General features: G+C 55.4%; 1 protein-coding gene across 1 annotated transcript; it reads right to left on the bottom strand.

Annotated features, from left to right (window-relative positions):
- Window positions 1–1,310: 1,310 nt before the first annotated feature.
- Window positions 1,311–13,436, bottom strand: COPB1 (coat protein complex I subunit beta 1). The gene is made up of 22 exons (XM_077286604.1): window positions 13,243–13,436; window positions 10,917–11,065; window positions 10,543–10,772; window positions 10,284–10,453; window positions 9,259–9,373; window positions 8,974–9,066; window positions 7,739–7,876; window positions 7,515–7,634; window positions 7,174–7,281; window positions 6,818–6,964; window positions 6,536–6,681; window positions 4,994–5,090; window positions 4,758–4,918; window positions 4,395–4,515; window positions 3,817–4,044; window positions 3,570–3,749; window positions 3,156–3,300; window positions 2,676–2,795; window positions 2,305–2,450; window positions 1,925–2,014; window positions 1,631–1,786; window positions 1,311–1,558 (listed from the first exon to the last, which is right to left on the bottom strand). The coding sequence occupies exons 2-22, from the start codon at window positions 11,005–11,007 to the stop codon at window positions 1,499–1,501; spliced, it is 2,862 nt and encodes a 953-aa protein (XP_077142719.1). The 5' UTR covers window positions 11,008–11,065; window positions 13,243–13,436; the 3' UTR covers window positions 1,311–1,498.
- Between the last annotated feature and the right edge of the window lie 3,449 nt (window positions 13,437–16,885).

Below are 16,885 nucleotides of genomic sequence, written 5' to 3'. Positions count from 1 at the left end.
ATTGTCCACTGGCCTAAGTCCTAAATTAAACCTGATATACCAGGTTGAGGGGTTACTGATCACATGTGGGGGAATTGTATATCACTAAACACATCTCTACATTAAGATATACAATTTGGAACACTTTCCTTCTATACCTCACACACAGTATGATGTCCCCACAGTACACCCCCCGCACACAGTATGATGTCCCCACAGTATATTCCCCACACACAATATGTCTCCACAGTACATTCCCCCACACACAGTATGATGTCCCCACAGTAATTCCCCACACACAGTATGATGTCCCCACAGTACATTCCCCCCACAGTATGATGTCCCCACAGTACATTCCCCCCACACAGTATGATGTCCCCACAGTACATTCCCCCACACACTGTATGATGTCCCCACAGTACATTCCCCCTCACACAGTATGATGTCCTCACAGTACATTCCCCCACACACAGTATAATGACCCCACAGTACATTCCCCACACACAGAATGATGTCCCCACAGTACTTTCCCCCACACACGGTATGATGTCCCCACAGTACATTCCCACCACACAGTATGATGTCCCCACAGTACATTCCCCCACACACGGTATGATATCTCCACAGTACATTCCCCACACACGGTATGATGTCTCCACAGTACATTCCCCCAGTTTGTCTCCACAGTACATTCCCCCACACACAGTATGATGTCCCCACAGTACATTCCCCACACAGTATGATGTACCCACAGTATATTCCCCCACACAGTATGATGTCTCCACAGTACATTCCCCCACACAGTATGTCCCCACAGTACATTCCCCCACACAGTATGTCTCCACAATACATTCCCCCACACACAGTATGATGTCTCCACAGTGCATTCCCCCACACAAAGTATGATGTCCCCACAGTACATTCCCCCACACACAGTATGATGTCCCCACAATACATCCCCCCCACCCACACACGGTATGATGTCCCCACAATACACCCCCCCCACCCACACACGGTATGATGTCCCCACAGTACATTCCCCACACACGGTATGATGTCCCTACAGTACATTCCCCACACACGGTATGATGTCCCTACAGTACATTCCCCACACACGGTATGATGTCCCCACACACAGTATGATGTCCCCACAGTACATTCCCCCAGTTTGTCTCCACAGTACATTCCCCCACACACAGTATGATGTCCCCACAGTACATTGCCCCCACACAGTTCGATGCCCCTCAGCACAATGTCCCCACTATAGAGCGTGCACCTCATAGCTGTGAAGAGGCAAAGCTCCTAAATCACAGGAATTGACTCCAACAGAATAATCAAAAGAAACATTTATTGTCGGAGCAGAAGCGCGGACATAACCACGTTGCGGCTTCATATCTGGTAAATGGACAGAAGAAATAAAATGATGTTGATGGACTGGATCCAGAGATCGGCCATCGGCTGCAGATCCTGGGAGTGACGACGCACGCAGAGGGAGGTGCCCGGTGTGGGGCGGGGGTCTCTATACCGTGGGCTTCTTTTGAGACAGGTTGATTTTGTCCCCGAGACTCAGCGCCATGCCCTGCGGGAGAGAGCAGACATTAGTAGACGCTGGCCGCACACACAGGGCGGTATTCAGCGGGTGGACTCTCACCTGGCTCTTGGCTCTAATCCGTATGTGTCCCGTCACCGGAGCGTCGGGGCCCAGGTGGATCGGCTTCTCAATGCTGACATTGGCGAGTGCATCCTCCCCAAATATGGAGCGAGCGTAGAGATTGGCCGCCATAAACCCGCAGTAACCAGACAGCGCCTGACGGGAGAGATCACATCAATCACAAGAGGATTTCCCAGCGAGTCAGAGCGCGGAGGATGGCTGCAGCGGGTGACGACTCAGGGTCACAGGGCCGCTGATCTGCAGGCGGAGCAGCATTTGGTGCCTGGCGCTCACCTTCTCCGGTGTCAGACACTTCATGTTTGTGGATCCCAAGATGTGCTGCAGATACTCGTTCAGGTCGATAATGTTGGTGTTAACGGTGACCTGGATGGAGACAGAAGTCAGCGGAGCACTCTGGGGGGGCGAGGAGCCAGCTGGAGCACTCTGGGGGGCGGGGAGCCAGCTGGAGCACTCTGGGGGGCGGGGAGCCTGCCGGAGTACTCTGGGGGGAGGGGAGCCTGCTGGAGCACTCTGGGGGGCGGGGAGCCTGCCGGAGCACTCTGGGGGGCGGGGAGCCTGCCGGAGCACTCTGGGGGGAGGGGAGCCTGCTGGAGCACTCGGGAGGGGGGGGGGGGGGGGGAGAAGCACCTTCCCCTCCATCACACAGCGCTCACCTTGTTCTCCCACTCAAACTCGGCCCACATCTGCCTGAACTCTGTGTCCGTGCAGCCGGCCGGCTGGATGTAATCCATGATGTCGATGTGGATGTCACTGAGGACCACGCAGTTCCTGTCACTCGCTGCGCCGGACACATCGTACACTGCAGACAGAAAGCTCCGGTCACTGCAGAGCATCTACACGCAGAGCTTTACTACACAGCAGTCACATCTGCCCCCTCCATGCTTTACACTGCAGCTCTGCTAGTTCAGATCAACATCAGCACATGGAAAGCCGACATTACAGTAAAGAAAAAGGGAAACAAAGGCACAAAAACATCGGCGCCCCCTGTGGTCAGTGGTGACAGCGCATTATACCAGGGTCTCACCAATGTTTCCAAATATGATCCCGTTTTCAGTTGAGGCGACTTTCACATTTGCTTTGATGTTTGCAAAGTCGTGTGGAGCGAGTGTGAGGGGCGACGGCTTCTCCACCAGCTTCAGATCCCCTGAAATTAATAACAGAAGTCACAACGGTTATTATCGTGTCCGAGCGCGGCTGGCGTAGCTCCCCCGAAGCTGGAAAGATCAGTTCCTCATGAAATAGCAAAGATCACAGGTTAATAAGTCACAGAGACCCCCAAACACAACCCAACCCCCAGAGGCCCCAGCCCAGCGCCCCCCCCAGCTCGGAACTGAATAATTATATAAATGGAAAGTTCTAAAATGTAATAGATTTTACAATTCACCAACAACAAACAAAGAACTGGAGAGAGAAACAAGACACAAAGTATTCTAGGACATCGCAGAAATAATATTAGAGCACGAAAAAGACACAGAAGCGTCACATCAGCTCTGCAGTGTCTTACCCAGCGTGGCGAGCTCCAGCGTGCAGTTCTGCAGAGTGTCACTGGTCTGATTGACGACCAACACATCCAGCACGATGTCATACTGGTTCACGTGCACGTAGGCCTCCGCGTACACCGGATCCGAGAACCCCGTCAGCTGAGTCACCTGCAACGGAACAGAGAAGAGCTCATCCACCGCCTCACTGCGACCACCACCCCTCCAATACCAGCTGATACCCTGCCTGTATACGTGGGAGATTGTCAGCCCCGCCCCAGTGAAGTCATCACTCATGAGACCACGCCCCTTATACACCAGCCCCGCCCCTGGTGATGACATCACTGATATGAGACCACGCCCCTTATACTCCTGCCCCGCCCCCATGTCACTGCTGACGCCCTGCCTGTACAGATGCGCGGCTGTCAGGCTCCCGGCACCTTGTTCAGCTTCGATGCTAGCGGGTCGGCCGCCTCCTTCCTCTGCGTGGTTCCCATCGCTGCCAGGAGACTTAGCTGGAACTGATCCTCTTTGGACGACATCTCGTTCTTGGCGGTCAGCTGCATGAAGGAGATGTGGTCGTCGGCCTGAACCGTCACGTTGCGTTTCTCGGACTCTTTCTGGGAGGAGAGGACGCTCAGTTAGATCGGTCACCGACAAGGAGGAGGTCGGCGGCGGCAGCCTCACCTTCTGTGACAGCTTCTCCTCCTCCAGCTTGGCGGACAGCATGTGTGACAGCGACAGGCGGCACTCCTTGTTGAAGATGTCGTTCATCAGCGGCGAGCACTCGGACAAGACCTTCAGACACAGGGAGATGCGGTCCACGTCATCGTCCGTGATCGGCTTCTTGGGGAGAGAGGACTTGCCCAGGTGCAGAATGGTCGCCATGAGAAGCATGGACTCCGCCACGAAGGACTGCAGAGACGGCAACAGGGGGCAGTCAGGGCAACAGGGGGCAACAGAGGGCAGTCAGGGCAACAGAGGGCAGTCAGGGCACGGGGCAACAGAGGGCGGTCAGGGCACGGGGCAACAGAGGGCGGTCAGGGCACGGGGCAACAGAGGGCGGTCAGGGCACGGGGCAACAGAGGGCGGTCAGGGCACGGGGCAACAGAGGGCGGTCAGGGCTGTGCAGGCCACCACCACCATCATCATCCTGCAGCCTGAGGATGATGGCACGCCCTATATGAATCTCGCGGTTTCGCTCACCGCCTCTGCTTGCTGTCGGTGAATGAATGCTGGACACATTTTCTGCAGATTTCACTTACGTTTTGCTTCTTCTTCTCTGGAACCAGCGCCACGTAGCGCAGCGCGATCTTGGTCAGGGTGGTGGCGAGAGACGCTGCAACAAAGAAATCTCCGTCCAGCAGAAATCCACGGAGAGGCGGCCTGCGGAGGCAGCGGAATAAGGGTTAACACCAGTATCCATGCAATTAACGACAACTGACTGCTCTTATGCTCAGCAGCATGGCGAGCGCTGCACTGGAGTACCAGCTGTAATTGCACCAGTGAAATCCTAACCCAGCCCCGACAGTGAGCGGTGTCTGCAGAGCTGTGGGTGCAGCTCTGGATGTGAGTAGAGGATATAAAACACAAAGTCCCGGAGCTGCTCGGCAGTAAGTGTCTCTGACCTCTCCTCCTCCTTCTTGGCGGGGCGGGAGCTGCTGAGCGCGCTCTGGGTGGCGTAAGTGCCCATCTCCGTCACCAGCTTCTGACTGGGGCCGACCGTCACCTCCTCCTCCGGCTTCAGTTCTCCGGACTCCTTCTTTATCTCAGTCTCTACGATTGGGACCTGGAGGAGAGCGGGGACGGAGTGAAGCCTCATCCTCATCTCCTACGCAGAGCCATCATGGTCAGCGGCACTCACCTCTCCCAGGGACCGGCGCACTTCCGTCATCACGCTCTGGATGTCGTCTTTAGTGCTGCAATATTCTCCCAGAATCCACAGCGCTCCGCGGTAAATCCTGCAAGACAAGAGGCGCTGTATTCTCAGCATGCCCTGCCCTACGGGGGGTGTATGGATGTCACCGAGGGGTCCCCCGAATAACTGGAGCAGCCCCCGCTATTTCACTACTCCACTATAAATGAGCACATTTCCCCAGCACACCCCACGCGCACACACACACCCCCGCGTACGCGCGCACACCCCCCGCGTGCGTACGCACACACCGCGTACGCACGCGCACACACACACACACACACACACACACACACACACACCCCGCGTACGTGCGCACACACACACCGCGTACGCACGCACACCCCGCGTACGCACGCGCACACACACACCCCCCGCGTACGCACGCACACACACACCCCGCGTAGGTACGTACGTACACACACACACACACACACACACACCGCGTACGCACACACACACCCCGTGTACACGCACCCACATGCACCGTGTACACACACACACACATGCACCGTGTACATGCACACACTCGCACCGTGTGCACGCACGCACGCACACACACACTCTGCACCCAAGAGCTCAACAACTAGCTTCCAGCAGTGTAAAGTATGGCGGTTTTATCCCACATTTCGTGTCCATGTTGTAATATTGTCAGGTGACACGACCCCATGCGTCTACAGACCTCACTGGTCATGGACAATAGATGACATAGCAGTATCAGAGGGTGCCGGCTGCTGCGCCCATACTCACTTCACATTTCAAAAAACTGACCGTCACATCCAAACATAGGCTAAGTGTGAACAGGTGCTGAACCTAGAGTAACCAACTCGTATACAGTCAAGTAAATAAGGCAGCACACTGCAGCGCTGAAACATGCAAACTGAACTGCATTACTGCACTAGAAATATGAAAAATGAGAGCGTTTAGCGCATAAGAATGGCCAATTTTATGTGTACCTGGTAGCCACTTTAGGGCATCTCTCGTATACCAGGTCCTACGCTTTCCTTTCCTCGCTGAGAATAAACGTCTCCATCTGATGGGTACCCATGCTGCCTTATTTACTTGACTGTATATGAGTTGGTGACTCTAGGTTCAGCACCTGTTCACACTTCACCTATGTTTGGATGTGACGGTCAGTTTTTTAAATGTATTCTTTAGCCTTCTGACCGAGCACTCCGCCTCCTAGCCACAGGTGTTTTAATCGCAACAGGTCCATTACCCCTCCACAGAGAGAATGTTAGTCTAAGAAGAGGTTTTCACAAGTACCCATTCAGATGGAGACGCTTATTCTCAGCGACGAAAAGCGTAGGACCTGGTATACGAGAGATGCCCTAAAGTGGCTACCAGGTACACATAAATTTGGCCATTTTTATGCGCTAAACGCTCTAATTTTTCATATTTCTAGTGCAGTAATGCAGTTCAGTTTTCATGTTTCATGTTTGCATGTTCTAGCGCTGCAGTGTGCTGCCTTATTTACTTGACCATACTCACTTCACAGACTTGATAGAGTGGAAAACCTCCAGCATCTTCTCCACGATGAGAGTTCTCAGGTTATCGAACCTCTGAACGGCTTCTCGCACGAACTCCAGGACGTCGGCAGCTGCCGCCTCGTTACTGTCACTGAGGAACTCCATGAGCTGCAGGCACAAGGACGGCGCAATAATGAAACCGCGGCATCAGCAGAACTAGAAACCTGATGGTGGGCGGATTATCAGAATGGCCCAGTAAGATGACTACCATCAGGTAAAACGCAGCGCATTACTCTGGACTCACCACCGGGATGACGTTGGCGGCCATGTCTGGGAAGCGAACGCTGCAGGAGTGCAGCGTCCGGACGAGCAGCTGCCGGTACTTGTCCGTGTCCTCGTGCTCCGTCACATTGTTGGTCTTTATCACCTCCTTCTTCAGGACGATCACCAGCTACAAGGACAGGATGCAAAGTTAATCTACTGACCCCAGGTGTATCCCCGACCCCCCCCCCCCCCCCCTTCCCCACAGGTGTTGCCCACAACCCCCCCCCAAGGTGTCGCCCACAAACCCCCCCACACACAGGTGTCGCCCCTGACCCCCCCCCCCCACACACACAGGTGTTGCCCCTGACCCCCTCCCCCAGGTGTCGCCCCTCTTACCTCTTCCACATTCCTGGAGGACACCAGGTCAAGCGCGAGCTGCAGAGTTTTCTTGCGCACTTCGAGGTCCGGGGTGCCGAGAACCCTCAGGATGTCCATGACCAAATCCTGGAGATGAAGAGGGAGAAGACGAGGAATGGAAGATCAAGAGTAAGAAGGTACAACACGTTACTCTGGGCTTCATTTCCACACTGTTTCCAAGAGCCTCCGGACACATAGGGGGACGATGCTGCCGGTGGGGATGATGCCGCCGTTCACTGCAGCAAACAGCTTGGAACATTGAAGGAATAAAGCAGAATGTAATGGAAAATTGTGGAAGTCGAAGATTTGGACATGAGTACCTGCAGGACGCGCTCGTGAGATGGGTGGTCCTTCAGCTCGATCAGGCGATCCAGGACGATCAGCTTCACATTGTTGTCGCTCTCTTTAATGATCAGGTCGATGTAGCACTGAGCCGCGGCCTGGACACGAGGAACACGGAGAACAACCATGGGTGAGGACACGAAGAGAGCAACACATGGGTGGGAGGACCCATAAGGACGTGTGAGGCTTATGGCTCACGCACCTTGATGGCAGTGGGTGCGCTGGACAGAGTGACGAGGGTCCCAGCAGCTTCATACTTCACAGCTGGGCTGGAGGACTGCAGTAGGTTGTAGATACATCGAATGAAGCGCGCTCTCTCGGAGGGGTTGGCGTGACACACCTGCCAAACACAGACCTGGGATTACAGGAGAAGCGCATATGCGTACACTAGTTCCATCGAAGATCAGAGCACCCGTCACCACATCTCCGGGGCGCGCACTGAACACCCTCCGTCACCGGTCACCACATCTCCCGGGCGCGCACTGGACACCCTCCGTCACCAGTCCCCACATTTCCGGAGCGCGCACTGGACACCCTCCAATCACCGGTCACCACATCTCCAGGGCGCGCACTGGACACCCTCCGTCACCAGTCCCCACATCTCCGGGGCGCGCACTGGACGCCCTCCATCACCGGTCCCCGCATCTCCGGGGTGCACACTGGACGCCCTCCGTCACCGGTCCCCGCATCTCCGGGGCGTGCACTGGACGCCCTCCGTCACCAGTCCTCATATCTCCGGGGCACGCACTAGACGCCCTCCGTCACCAGTCTCCAAATCTCCAGGGCGTGCACTGGACGCCCTCCGTCACCAGTCCCCACATCTCCGGGGCGCGCACTGGACGCCCTCTGTCACCGGTCCCCGCATCTCCGGGGCGTGCACTGGACGCCCTCCGTCACCAATCCCCACATTTCCAGGGCGCGCACTGGATGCCCTCCGTCACCGGTCCCCACATCTCCGGGGTGCACACTGGATGCCCTCCGTCACTAGTCCCCACATCTCCAGGGCGCACTGGTGCTAGCGGCCATGAATGGTGTCCGCTACTAGTAAACATGGCAGCTTATGCCAGCTGTAATGGCCTGCAATGCCACACACAACCTACAGGCAGGAGTGGCGCCGTTCATGGAGGAGGTTTGTATTCCCTTCTCCAGTGTCTTTATCAGAATAACACTAGATAAACTTAATAACAAGCGTCGCACCTCTCCCAGGTCGCACAGCCGCGTCTGCTGCAACCTCCGATTGGCCGCAGGGGTCACAAGTCATTGACGCAGACTAGGATGCAAACACCGCCGGTGGACTCTGAGAAGGTGGGAGATGGGTAGGGCGAGTGGTAAGGAGTTTGCCATTTTCTAAGCGAATAGTAAAATATCCAAGGATCCGGACATCCCGTGATCGCTTTAGGTGTCGGCCTAAGATCAGCGCTGGCGGATAATACGCACCTTGTATATGAGCTCCACAATCACCAGCTGCAAGATGTCACCGAAGGTGTGGACCTGATCGATGCAGGTGCTGAGGTAATCCAGAGCCCGGTCCTGGGGAAACACAAGTTCAGAGGTCACAGGGAACTGTCCTCAGCACAACAGAGGAGCGATCAGTGTTGTCATAGGGGCACTGTGCAGATTCTCTGATCCCTTATCCTCTGCAGCAGTTCCATCCCAGTGCTTGTGGATGGTGATCTGGACCCCCAGTGCCCCCATAACAGCTCCCGCACAGGGGCTGCGTACCTGGTCGGCATGAATCAGCATCATGAAGGCGTTCCTCTTGCAGCTGGCGTCCTTCTCGTTCACCAGGAAGTCGTGGATGAGCTCCGGAGCGTCCGGAATCAGATGTTCAAAGTTTCTAGAAGAGAAGATGAATCGGAGGGATCAGATCAGTGAACAGAGCCGCCAGCATCGCAGCCCCTGCAATCATGGCCCCACAGACCGCTCAGGGGGTCTCGTCTACAAGAACGGATGACGCCTGAGCCACAGCGGAGGGTTTGTTACAATATAACAGTGCCAGTAAGGACAATGTTCACATCGCACTAACTGCACTGATACACTGTAACAAGTCCACACAGGGGAAGAAAATCTCTGGATTACAGTCGAGCAAATAGACTTGCAGGACCCTGTACAAGCGGCCATGTCATTAGTTTGTGACGGCCAGGGTCCTGGAGCCCTCCGATATCCGTATATCCATACCGCCTCTTGTGACTAGTGGCAGCCATGACATAACATGGCAACATTGTGGGAAAGGCGCCGGGCATGCAGTAGGCAGGACGAGGCTGCCAGCCACACACCACTAGAAAGACTGAGCGGCACATCTGCACTAGTGTGTACTTGGCCAGCTAGAAAAATACGAAGGAAACTGCACTCAGAAATGGTATGGTTAGACACCTGGCCCTGTGTTCCTGCCATAGAAAAGAGGGGAGCGCTACGTTACGTACAATGGAATATTATAGTGAGATAAACAGCCAACATGCAGGCGGCTTCTTATCCCAGGAGCGGGGTCTTATCAGGTCGGGCACGCCGTCACCATGGCTGCTGGGCTCCCATCGGCCAATTTACGGTCATCTTTCTGTAGCAATGTTATGCAGTGTCCCCCCATTTTCCATGGCAGTAAGAACTTGGTAAATTGACCACTTCAGAACAGCTTTATCTTCCCTTCACCTCACACGACAGACATGGCCGCTAGCCCCGAGCACTCTGGATGCAGGCAGTCACTCACTGAAAGCGAGCAGAGACCCTGGAAATGGTGGAACGCGCGGTACCTGTAGATGGTGTATATGGCCAGCACGGCGTTCCTCCTCACATAGCTGTGCCGATGTTCCAGGCAGGCCCGGATCGCCGGCATCAGGGGCTCCAGGAGCTCGGCCTCCTTCAGCTTACACAGGAAGCGCAGGGTGGAGCCGCGAATGAACTCGTTTGGATGCTGGAGATCCTGAAAAGATGGCGAGAAACACACCGCAGTCACTACCGGAGGCGGCACGCCGGCAGCCATATTGGCGGTCCCCAGCATCAGTAGCGGACCTTCCTGTAGGCATCGCACACGAGGATCATCTCCTGCAGCAGTTTCCCGTCCGGGGTCGTTTTGGGGACGATCTCCCAGAAGACGAGGAGCAGCTTCTTGATGGTGTGGTCCTGCAGCGGCAGCACGAAGCGGATGATGGTCATCAGGAGTCCGGGCAGCTTCTCCCCGTTCAGGATCATGATGATGACTTTCTTCAGAGCCTCCGTCTTGGACTTCACGTCTCCTTTCTCTGCAGGTGAACAAGGCAGAGCGCTTTACAGAAGAAAGCGTGGGGGAGGGGCAAGGAGACGGCAAACAGAAATGGCCAACTGCGCCCATATGAGGGCACTCGAGGGTTAATCCACAGCGCTCAAGACAAGTGCCATTTTCTTACCCAGGTCAGTCTTGAGCGTGATCTCCGATGGAGGCTCGGAGTCCATGGGGATGTTGATGAGGGTGTAGCACACGTTCTCTGCGGCCGTCATGGCTCCGGCCAGGTGTCACAGTCAGACGAACGGGAAAACGGGGCAGCAGCTTCTGGCCCTGAGAACAAGAAAATCAGCAAAGGTGAGGAGCCATATAGAGAGAGAAAGACAAGGGAGCGAGCGAAGAGCCAGAGAGCCAGAAAGACAAGAGAGCGAGCGAGGAGCCAAAGAGCGAGCGAAAGACGAGAGAGAAAGCGAGCGAAAGACGAGAGAGCCAAAGAGCGAGCGAAAGACGAGCGAGGAGCCAAAGAGCGAGCGAGGAGCCAAAGAGCGAGCGAGGAGCCAAAGAGCGAGCGAGGAGCCAAAGAGCGAGCGAGGAGCCAAAGAGCGAGCGAGGAGCCAAAGAGCGAGCGAGGAGCCAAAAAGAGCGAAAGACGAGAGCGAGCGAGGAGCCAAAGAGAGCGAAAGACAAGAGAGCGAGCAGGAGCCAAAGAGCGAGCAAAAGACGAGAGCGAGGAGCCAAAGAACGAGCGAAAGACTAGAGAGCGAGCGAAAGACTAGAGAGAGAGCGAGGAGCCAAAGAACGAGCGAAAGACTAGAGAGAGCGAGGAGCCAAAGAACGAGCGAAAGACTAGAGAGAGCGAGGAGCCAAAGAACGAGCGAAAGACTAGAGAGAGCAAGGAGTCAAAGAACGAGCGAAAGACTAGAGAGAGCGAGGAGCCAAAGAGGTGGGGGTCACCTGGTGGAGATGGGGGGGGGGGGGGCTCAGCACCACAGCTGACGGATCAGGTAGGGGTCACCTGATGGAGATGGGGGGGCTCAGCACAACAGCTGACGGATCAGGTGGGGTCACCTGGCGGAGATGGGGGGGCCCAGCACCACAGCTGACGGATCAGGTGGGGGGTTACCTGGTGATGAGGGGGCTCAGCACCACAGCTGATGGATCAGATGGGGGTCACCTGGCAAAGATGGGGGGGGGGCTCAGCACCACAGCTGACGGATCAGGTGGGGGTGACCTGGCGGAGATGGGGGGGCTCAGCACCACAGCTGACGGATCAGGTGGGGGTGACCTGGCGGAGATGGGGGGGCTCAGCACCACAGCTGACGGATCAGATGGGGGTCACCTGGCGGAGATGGGCTCAGCACCACAGCTGACAGATCAGGTGGGGATCACCTGGTGGAGATGGGGGGGGCTCAGCACCACAGCTGACAGGTCAGGTTGGGGTCACCTGGTGGAGATGGGGGGGCTCAGCACCACAGCTGACGGATCGGATGGGGGTCACCTGGCGGAGATGGGGGGGCGGCCCAGCACCACAGCTGACAGATCAGGTGGGGGTGACCTGGCGGAGATGGGGGGGCTCAGCACCACAGCTGACAGGTCAGGTTGGGGTCACCTGGTGGAGATGGGGGGGGCTCAGCACCACAGCTGACAGTTCAGGTTGGGGTCACCTGGCGGAGATGGGGGGGGGGGCTCAGCACCACAGCTGACAGATCAGGTGGGGATCACCTGGTGGAGATGGGGGGGGCTCAGCACCACAGCTGACAGGTCAGGGTCACCTGGTGGAGATGGGGGGGGCTCAGCACCACAGCTCACGGATCAGATGGGGGTCACCTGGCGGAGATGGGGGGGGGGGGCTCAGCACCACAGCTGACAGATCAGGTGGGGGTGACCTGGCGGAGATGGGGGGGCTCAGCACCACAGCTGACAGGTCAGGTTGGGGTCACCTGGTGGAGATGGGGGGGCTCAGCACCACAGCTGACAGGTCAGGTTGGGGTCACCTGGTGGAGATGGGGGGGGCTCAGCACCACAGCTGACAGATCAGGTGGGGGTGACCTGGCGGAGATGGGGGGGCTCAGCACCACAGCTGACAGGTCAGGTTGGGGTCACCTGGTGGAGATGGGGGGGGCTCAGCACCACAGCTGACAGGTCAGGTTGGGGTCACCTGGTGGAGATGGGGGGGGCTCAGCACCACAGCTGACAGATCAGATGGGGGTCACCTGGTGGAGATGGGGGGGGCTCAGCTCCACAGCTGACAGATCAGATGGGGGTCACCTGGTGGAGATGGGGGGCTCAGCACGTCACCTGATGGGCGAGGTCGTCATTGTAGAACGCACAGGCCATAATCAGAGTCACAACCGGAGTAGCGGACTCCTCACACGGGACGACGCAGGGCAGTGACTGAGGCCGGAGCCTGTCACTCGCCCTCGCAATGTGATGGCGGCTCCGGGTTGGTCAGGGGTCTGTATACAGAGGGCGCAGCCGGGCACCAGACTGATGGTCGCCGGGGACATTACCTGCTATCGGCCCGGTTGTCTCAGCAGCTCTGCTTTCTCGGTGACGTGGAAGAGCTGAGGCCAACTCAAGAGTACGGAAGCCGGGCAGGACCAGGGACACTCCCCCACTATAGACACACCGGAAGTGTTCCTTACCTTGGCCCGCAGCGCACCGGAAGTGTTCCTTACCTTGGCCCGCAGCGCACCCGAAGTGTTCCTTACCTTGGACCGCAGCGTATCTATAAACACAGCGGAAACGACTGGTGGAAACCGGCCGGCTCCGGAAGTGACTGCACATCTGCAGCGTTCCTGGCTCTGGGGTGTCGGAGCATTGGCCGCCCGGGTTGTGCCGGTTACCGGCGAAATGATCAGATTGCTGTAGCAGCTTCTGGGAAACATTCCGGGTCTTGGACACCAAAACATATTGTACAAATGGCCGCAGACTGGTAAACGGTGACAGAAGTGTCACCTGAGCGCAGCGTCTCAGCCAATCGCTGACCTCTGAAGTCACATGGTGTCACGATATGGCATGAAATATCATATAAGTAGTTTCTCTTGCTAGCAAGCTGTGGGCTAAAAAAAACCCCCTTCCCTTTCACTCAGCCAAGAGCTGCCTTGTCAATGTACATGGGGGAAGAGAGTTTTATTGACGAAAGGTATTTACGACCGGCATTTCCTGTAGTTTTATCTGGATTAGAAACTTCTAGAACCATGCGGTCCTTTGTTCCATTTTTGTAAGATATTAGGCAGACGATGTAAGATAGGAGAATGATAACTACATATCCTTGATCTCCATCGAAGCATCTACCCATCACTCTAAACACAGACGTCTAACTCCATCGGGTGAAGTAGGGATTGCTCTGTAAATAATAGGACATGTTTGATCTCATTAGAAAGCCCACGTTAATCCGAGATGAATGCTGGGTATGGTACGTTTATGACATGTTCTGGAGCGAAGTTACGGGCATCAGATATATTTAATGCACAGTGAGTAACCCTGACGAGAGAGGAGGGGTTGGAAAAACCAGCCCTTTCTGTGAGGTCACAGGCTGTAGGTTATAAAGTTGCTGGCAGGCTTCCAGGGGGGAGTTGTGAGTTTTTACCTGAAGGAGTAGTTACCGCGTCGCTGCAGCGCGCCCAATAGCCAGTACATAGCAGGTAGCGTTTCTGGCGACTAATTACCCTAGGTGCAGTACCTAATCTGACCTGACGGTAAGGGGGGCGCCAGAGAGCTGCAAGGTTTAAGTGGAACTGTAAGCGGGATAGACACAAATCCCTGCAGTTCATGGTATATTGAAGAGCAGTGGCATACCTAAAATAAGCCCCTGCTGTAACCTAAGAGGTCATTAAACTTGTGTGTGTTTTTTTTATCACATTGTGGCAGTGGAGGGATAACTAAGATAAGCCCCCTGCACATGTGATAGCCGTCTGTTGGTCTAAAGTCACCCCAATCCGTGACATATTGGTGGCAGTGGTCAGGAATCCCTGTGGATTTTGTGACAAACTGCTGGCCGCGGCTAAGGGATCTGGACAGTCACGGTGTGAATCGTGACAATTGGTGGCAAGGCGGTGGGATATTAGAGCATTAGTGATTTGGTTTGAGCAATCATTCCTCTCACTAAAAACTTGCAGAAAGTTATTGCGAGAACTCTGCGCAAATACGTTTGGGAGAACGAACTCAGTGCTTATTAGTTGTGAGACAATTGTGTACTGGTAATTATCCCCTCCCTTTCTCTTCGTTTTTCTATTCTATCTTTTATTTGGCAACCATGGCTGCGAAAGGAGAAGCCTGGTACACCCAGCAGAAGAAAGACACTCTTGCTGGGATATGCACGTACCATGGCCTGAACCCCCAGGGTAAGAGCAAGGCTCAAATGGTCGCTGAACTGGTGCAATTTGAAGCAGACCAAGCCAGGCCAAAGAGCCCAGAGGCCGCTGAAGCCGGCACAAGCGAACATGGTGCTGCAGCAGAGGTCCAACCACTGAATACGGGCCCTACTGGCCACCAGGGGGGCGCAGACCTCCTCCTGCAGCTGGCTCTGCAACAATACTCCGCAGATGACCTAGAGAGACGCCTGCAGCTGATCCAGCAATACCAGGAGCGAGCAGAGCGAGAGGCAGAGAGAGCCGAGCGAGAGGCCCAGCGTGCCGAGCGCCAAGCCCAGCGAGAACATGAACTGGAGATGCTCCGGCAGGGGGGGACGCCTTCCACCGTCCAGAGCCGTGAGCCCAGCAGCGCTCAGACACCAAAGCCCCGGCCCGACCACTTTCCTGTTATGGAAAAGGATGGGGACTTGGACACTTTTCTGCGGGCCTTTGAGAAAGCCTGCAGGCAGTACCAGCTACCTACACAAGAATGGGCACGATACCTGACACCAGGGCTGAGAGGCAAAGCTCTGGAGGCGTTTGCTGCCCTCCCTCAAGAACAAGATGGTGACTATGAGGCCATCAAGCAGGCTCTGATAGCCAAGTACCAGCTTACACCCGAGGTGTACCGTAAAAAGTTCCGGACCCTCCAACGTGGCCCACACGACAGTTACAGTGATGTGGTGCATGGACTGGGGACCCACTTTGACCAGTGGACCCAAGGACTGTCAGTGACCACCTTTGCACAGCTGCGAGACCTGATGATCAAAGACCAGTTCTTCCATCTTTGCCCAACTGAGGTGCGACAGTTCGTGATGGACAGAGAACCCAAAGACGTGACGAAAGCAGCGCAGATTGCCGATGCCTATGAGGCCAACCGTAGTTCGGAAGTGCGGAAGCCAGTCACCACCAGCTGGAGAGGGGGTAAGCCTGCATCCAATGCCAGTACCCCTGCCAGCCAACACACCAGAGGTCTTGTCCCCGTGGCCAACAGCACCAGACCTACCACCGAACTTCGCCAGTGTTACCACTGCAGACAGCCTGGTCATATCAGTACCTTCTGTCCAACCAAGCAGAAGAACCCCCAAGCCAAGGCCCCAGGGCCGAATGCAGCAGTTCTTTTGGTGGGTGGTGTGGTTGGGAGGGTGTGTGACAACGTACAGCCCGTCACTGTGGGAGGTCGTGTTGCTACAGGCCTCAAGGACACCGGGGCTGAACGAACCCTCATCCGACCCGAACTGGCGGCCCCTGAAGAAATCATTCCGGGGAAAAACCCTAACTGGGATTGGGGGCATCAGCTGTCCCTTACCGATGGCCTGGGTTTATATTGATTGGGGTGCCGGGAGCGGGGTGAAGGAAGTGGGGCTGTCTGATAGTTTGCCCACTGATGTTTTGTTGGGGACTGATTTGGGGAGTTTGGTGGCACACTTCATCATTGACACCCCTCCCCAATCTACTAATGAGGGTAAAGTTAACAGAAAACAAAAAGACCTTTAGGACAGTATAAATGTGAGTACCGGTGACCGTGGGCCTATATATCCCGGCCACCACAGGCATTAGCCCTGGAACCACTCCACATATGTTTTTTGACAAAAAGAAGAAAAATCGGAGTGAAAAAAATCCACCAAAGTATAATAAAATCCAAAAAAGAGTTTATTAATATAAACAATTACATGTATGGCACCGTAAAATTATATATAACACCATATAAACAAAGGACATCAGTTATTTTGAAGCAAAACTCAGATGTAGCACCACATGCAGACCGACCGGACACCCAGGCAAGAAAACTAAAAAT

Source organism: Ranitomeya variabilis, chromosome 2 (genome assembly GCF_051348905.1).
Source record: "Ranitomeya variabilis isolate aRanVar5 chromosome 2, aRanVar5.hap1, whole genome shotgun sequence".
NCBI classification, from domain to species: domain Eukaryota; kingdom Metazoa; phylum Chordata; class Amphibia; order Anura; family Dendrobatidae; genus Ranitomeya; species Ranitomeya variabilis.
The sequence above is the reverse complement of the archived record's forward strand: the minus strand, read 5'-3'. Positions and strand labels throughout refer to the sequence as shown.